The 6,000-nt window shown below is 31.2% G+C and overlaps 1 protein-coding gene across 4 annotated transcripts in view; it reads right to left on the bottom strand.

The window, feature by feature from the left end:
- Positions 1–461: 461 nt before the first annotated feature.
- N4BP2 (NEDD4 binding protein 2) overlaps positions 462–6,000 on the bottom strand; it is a 64,871-nt gene continuing 59,332 nt past the window's right edge. For all 4 annotated transcript variants that reach the window (XM_056802553.1, XM_007496542.3, XM_056802554.1 and 1 more), the window contains 2 exons: positions 5,247–5,370; positions 462–4,012 (listed from right to left, as the gene is read on the bottom strand). In XM_056802553.1, the coding sequence (XP_056658531.1) occupies positions 3,967–4,012; positions 5,247–5,370 (170 nt within the window). In that variant the 3' untranslated portion in view covers positions 462–3,966. The remainder of the gene's footprint in view (positions 4,013–5,246; positions 5,371–6,000) is intronic.

Here is a 6,000-nt window from a genome sequence, read left to right as displayed (position 1 = left end):
TTTTTCTCTTGTGTCACCTCCCCTAAATTTCACATCTTCCAATCACAGCAGATGCTTTTCTCTAGGACTTCCCACTCTTTAGTTCACACCTTCTTCGTTAGATTAGACCTTTTTTGTTACTTAACACCTTTTTTGGCTAGTTCACCTTTTGTAGGTACTTAACACTGTTTTTATAGTTAAAATGGGTAGATCTACTTAAAATACTGAGTTATCACCTTTTTGTAGATTAAAATCTAAAAATAGATTGTGGATTACAATTCAATCTTCCCAATAAAGGAAGAGCTATGTATCTTCACTGTTACAATCAGGAGATAGCTAATCCAATCTTCACACTTTGCAAATACAAAGTGCATGGTGTGATGCCTAGCACAAAGCATCTGCTTAATGAATACTTACTGATTGGACTCTTAAGTACTAAACAAGACAATTACTCTGGCCAAGAAAAAACTATCACACATAGGTTTGTGCTTAAAGTACTTTATTAAACTAGATGTACAATTTGCAAATTCTTTTCAATAGAAATTTTAAAAGCAAAATTATAAAAGTCTTTCAATAAAAAAATTACATAGTTAACAACAAAATTACACTTTTCTCTATAATACAGTTTCTGATATACTGTCTGAAAAATTAAATATGTTTTCCATGAACTGATCGTTATAACCTTAGCTGCAATGTTGTATTTCAATGAGGATTTTCACAGTTATTTCAATTACTCATCAATATCAGGCTCATTACTTGACACAGAACCCAAAGTTCATGTTTAGAAGATTTAAAAACAAAACTTGGCATCAACATGAAGGCATAAAAAGGCTTCAAGATACTGATGTGGTTCTCGTCTTGTTCTTCATTAATTCTGGTTAATACTCTGTGAACCTGAATTACATTTAAAGGATATATAAGCACCATTAACATAGACTATGTGGACTCTTATTAGAGCTTTTATGACACTTTTTACCATACCAACATTTAGTTCTATTTTTTCACCATGTAAATAAAGATGAACAAAAATTATGCTACTGTACAATAGTTAATAAATTTCACCCCCATCACAAAGCAAAATAGATGGTTAATGCACAAGAACCATATTCAATGAAAAGCACATAGGAAACAGCATACCATATTTTTGTGGTCACTTTCATAAGTATAGATCATGCAGAACATTGTCGGAGCAATTTCCTGAGTTTCAAAGGTTTCCAGTTTCCACCATCTCAAAAATTTGCTACCATTGCTTGTGGCAAGTGTCCTTTTGCCAACCATAGAAAAGACTTGAATTCAAAAAAAACTATCAGAAAGAAATAACAAACTATGCCTTCAGAATGTTTTACACTCTTTATGATGCATGCTTACACAATCTATACAAACTGTATTTTTTTTTAAATTATAATTCTACCAACCTGAGCAATGAACTTAACAGCAAGGAAAAGCTTTAAAAACAATTGATAGGTAGGCAAACATGCAATGGTGGAAAATCCTGATAAAACATGCTATCATTTCTCATTTGGGGAAAAAACAGCAAAGTAAATACCCTAAAATATCCTGCCAATTATTTCTACTTTTAAAAAATAATTTCTACAATTTTACTCAAGGTACATAATCAATGATGAAATCTTCATAATGTAACCAAACATAAAATGAAGTTTTTAAGATACTCAGTGAATTGTGGCACAGATAAACCAACACACACAAAAAGTAGATGTTCCCCAAACTGATTCTCTTTGGCATGCAAATTATGACTTGGAGGGGAAGTAATGCTTTCCTTTCCTGATTATGTTTTGCTCAAGTTAATTAATTTATGTTTCCTAAGCACACACCAACTGTAAGAAAAAGAGGTTGTTCAGAAGTGTGCCAGGGAGCGAATTGGGGAGGCAGGAGAAGTTTGGAATCAGAACTTTTTTTTTATGGATAAACCACCAATGATTAAAAATTTCATGGTGCATTTTTAATAATCATGAAAATAAAAACCATTATCTTTTCCAAAAATAAGGTATTTGATTCAAGCTGCTGATTTACAACCCAAGATACCAACAATTTGGTTTTTACTTCAATATATTACATGGTCTTTAAATCATTTTGTCTACACCCCTAAGCATGGTGAAGGCATAGTGAAATAATTCCAATTCAAGTGACCAACTAAGTTATTTTATCATTGGGTCTCCTAATATAAAAAAAGAGGAACTGAGTAGAAAATTGTATATGCTCCAGTACTCAGTTGGCTCTATTAATATGTCTTAATTAAGCAATTTAAGACACCTCTTAAACTTTCTTATTAACCTACATATTTTGTTGCTTTCGTTAACAATCACACTTTTGCAGTAATGTGGAAAAAGCTAGGTTTTATTTTTATACATACAGATTTTTACAAAGAACAAAGACCATAAGCTAAATTAGCAATATCTCCTTAGACTTTAACAAATTATAAAACTGTTTAAAATGTAATCATGTGAAAAATACTTTAGCGGCAACTACTAAAAATGTTTCTGATATTGTACACAAATTCGGATTTTTTTTTCCTGAAAATACTTCACAAATAAGGGTTTCCTTTTAAAAAGCATGCATTCATAGTACCTGTATTTTTTTTTCTAAAAAAATACTTTGAGATGTTCCTGGGATCTGTTTTTATTAAAATGTATCTTCTTTTTGTAGATATAATTATAAATTTTGGGAATTTCTTAAAGTAGTACCTGAAAGCTGATTCCTGAATTACTGATCTAATATTTCAAGCTAAAAAATTAATTTGCTAAATAAACATGGAAAATGTCCTACCTTTTAGAGTCAAATTCTCTTTCCCCAAAAATATAAGTGTATCTATATTTTTAAAACAATAACAAACCTATTTATTATATTATAATAATTTTTTAAAAGATGTTAAGATGGGGAAGAAATCCCAAAAGGAAAATTACCTTTAAATTCTCTCAGCTCAAAACTGTCAAGTAGCATAATGGAAAATAATTATAAAGAAACAAAAGTATGTATGTACAGCTAGTCCATTGAGCAGAGCAAATCTATGGAATTTTCCTTTGAGAAAATATTGAGAATTATGTTTAATATGGCTAAAACTTTAACTATAAGGTTTGCTTTTAAGTCGTTGAGAGTTAATGTTTTTTCTAAATTTATACTGGATAACAGGATTTCAACCTACTACAATTTTGACATTACCCATATTAACTATAAATGAAGATACTTAATACTATTTAACAGGCCAGTTTTATTTAAGTAACAAAGAATATATCCCAATAACATGTTCTGTCTAAACATTTCTTTAAACATTCTTGCCTTATTAGAAAAGGTGCAGAGGAGAGTATGAATAAGACTCATGGGGAGGGGACATAACCGAGACATAACGTCTAACCTATCTACGTGTCTATCTAACCACTCTCTCTTCATTCATGGCACACACAGGAAAAAGGCAAGAAAGAGAGATCTCACAAGTCAGGGGGGGGAAAAATCCCAGTAGTCCCTTTTATCCCTTTTGGTATATGGCAGGACACAATGATGACAAATAGAATGTTTGACTTGTGTGTCATATTCAAATAGGTTTGCTTTTTTTTTAAACAAGACTTTCATGGGCAGGAACTGTATCTTCCAGTATTTCCCATACTACCTGAAAGTCTATAGGTATTATGTAAATGTTAAAATAGCAATACAAAACGTTTATTTCCTATCTGAAGGAAGAATTGGGGAACATCAAACTGTTAGATGGTAATTATAGCTTTCTTTAAAATTCTGTAATCAATAAGGATGCTGTATTTTTTAAAATCTTTGATAGGCAACATATTTGGCATTAGTCTTAGTAAAAAAGTAAGATTCTTTCAAGTTCTGAAAAACATCACAAATTATTTAGCTGTAAAAGTGGAAATTATTCCAAGGAAACATTTCTATAACAGTAAAGTCAACTTGAATTGCTGTAAATGTTTCAGTACAAGTTTTAACAACTACAACAAAAAAATCAGTCACATCTATGCTGTTTTACTTCAGCATAACTTTCAAGCACCCTGGTTTAATTTCAGAGAACCTGTAAAACAAGAAGGAATAAATTCAAAACATAGCTTTTAATAGGCTTAAAAATATATCCTTAGCAACTCCAACTCAAAGTATAATTTCTATTAAGAGTATGACCATGGTATAATGGAAAAAAACCCTAAATAAGGTATCAAGAAATTCAATCTACTCCATGCTCTGTCACAAACTCACTGTATATTTTCTTCATATTTAAACTGTAAAGAATTAGATGATCTTTAAGGTCCTTTTCAAGTTCTTAAATTCTATAATCTCAGATCACTAATTCTGATCGTTTGCTATTACTCCCTCTAATTTAATGTCAAATTTGATATAACTGAGGAACAGGAGTAGCACCGAGATTTGAATAATTCCTAATTAAGTCTTATTTTCTTGACTCGCAGGACTGAATTATACCTCTAAATTCAGTAAGGAAGAAACAGACACTCACTTTCTTAAGAATAAGACCACTACTATCTGTAGCTAGACTGACTGCACATAAAAAGCAAGTCAGTCCTCAGAAGAAAACCCTGATTAAAAGTCAATGCCAGAAGAGAAACCTAATAAATGAAGTCTTCAGATCCTGCTGAACATGAACTTTATTCAACAGAAAAGTAAATAATAGCAGTAGTCAGTAAAAGAGATTTCTAATTATTGATACCATGTATTTGTGAATTGACTTTTTTCCCCCAAATTAACTCTGAAATATTACTTCTTACCCTTAGAATGAATGTTTCTATATTTTTTAGTACAAACATGGCATTTTTATTACAAAGAAGTAACCATGACAATTAGATCACACTGATTAATGTGCTGACTAATCTGCAAATTTATCTTCAAATAGATATTTTCATCTTACTATTTCAGTCACTAAATCATGCATGACCTTCAAAATACTGAAAAATCAAACAGTAAATCTATATTATGACATGTCATCTTAATTTTTCATTTTAGAAAACATTTCTCTAGTAAAAACTTTAATAATGTGAGCTTTCAAAAGATTAGTATGAGGCACAATATATGACTTCTTTCTAAAATTCTTAGTAGGGCTAGAAATGGAATTGCAATGAAACATAAAAACACATAAACTCCTATCCTTATTTATGCACATGATTTGTGGCATGAAACTAGCCATGAGATTGGTATAATTCATTTCCATTTACTATTGAAGAACCTGTTTTAAACAAACATTCTTGTTTACCTGATTATATATAAAAGTTTCATTATCTATAACAGAAATCTAAGTTTACCTGAAGTTGTGGCTTGTGAGGTATTTAATGACTGCTGGTTTGATTCGAGCAACTCCTCCCTGGCTATGGTTTCCTCTTCCCGTAATCACAGAGAGATATGGTTTACCACCATTCTGCTTATACTCTGTTACAAAAGGAATTACAACTGTTAAAATTCACGTACAGGAGAGATGGTTTTGATATACAACAAATGCACACTTACATATCTAAAATTGTTTCCACAATGATTGCGCTATATAATATCCCAAACAAAAATTTTAAATGCATTAAAAGGCATATTTTATCCAAATTCCATGTACAGTGAATCTTCACAGAAACTCACTCCAAGAAAAAAGGACTAAACAATGAAGAGGTAAATTCCAGATCTCATTTGATACTCACAATAACCCTGGGAAGTAGTTTTATTATTAGTAGTAGTATTTTAAAGATGAGGAAACACAGGCAAAGGTTAAGTGACTTCCCCAAAATCATACAGCTAGTGTCCGACTCTGGATTTGACTTCAGTTCTTCCATCACTCTATTGTACCACCTTGGGGTTCTCTATATCAATGAAATCACAAGTCCGGGCCCCTATCCCTATCTTTATACTAGAGATGTATTCATATTGCCTTCCTCTCCCCACTCCCATAACACATTTATCTTAGTGATATCACTATCCTCTAAAAAAACCTATTTTGAATTACAGGAATTTCTATTTCCCAAATGACAAATGGATATGAGCAACAGTTTTCAAAGGAGGAAATCTGGAGCATCA

The sequence above is a fragment of the Monodelphis domestica genome, chromosome 6 (genome assembly GCF_027887165.1).
Source record: "Monodelphis domestica isolate mMonDom1 chromosome 6, mMonDom1.pri, whole genome shotgun sequence".
Taxonomy (NCBI): domain Eukaryota; kingdom Metazoa; phylum Chordata; class Mammalia; order Didelphimorphia; family Didelphidae; genus Monodelphis; species Monodelphis domestica.
This window is presented reverse-complemented; position numbering and strand designations above follow the sequence as displayed.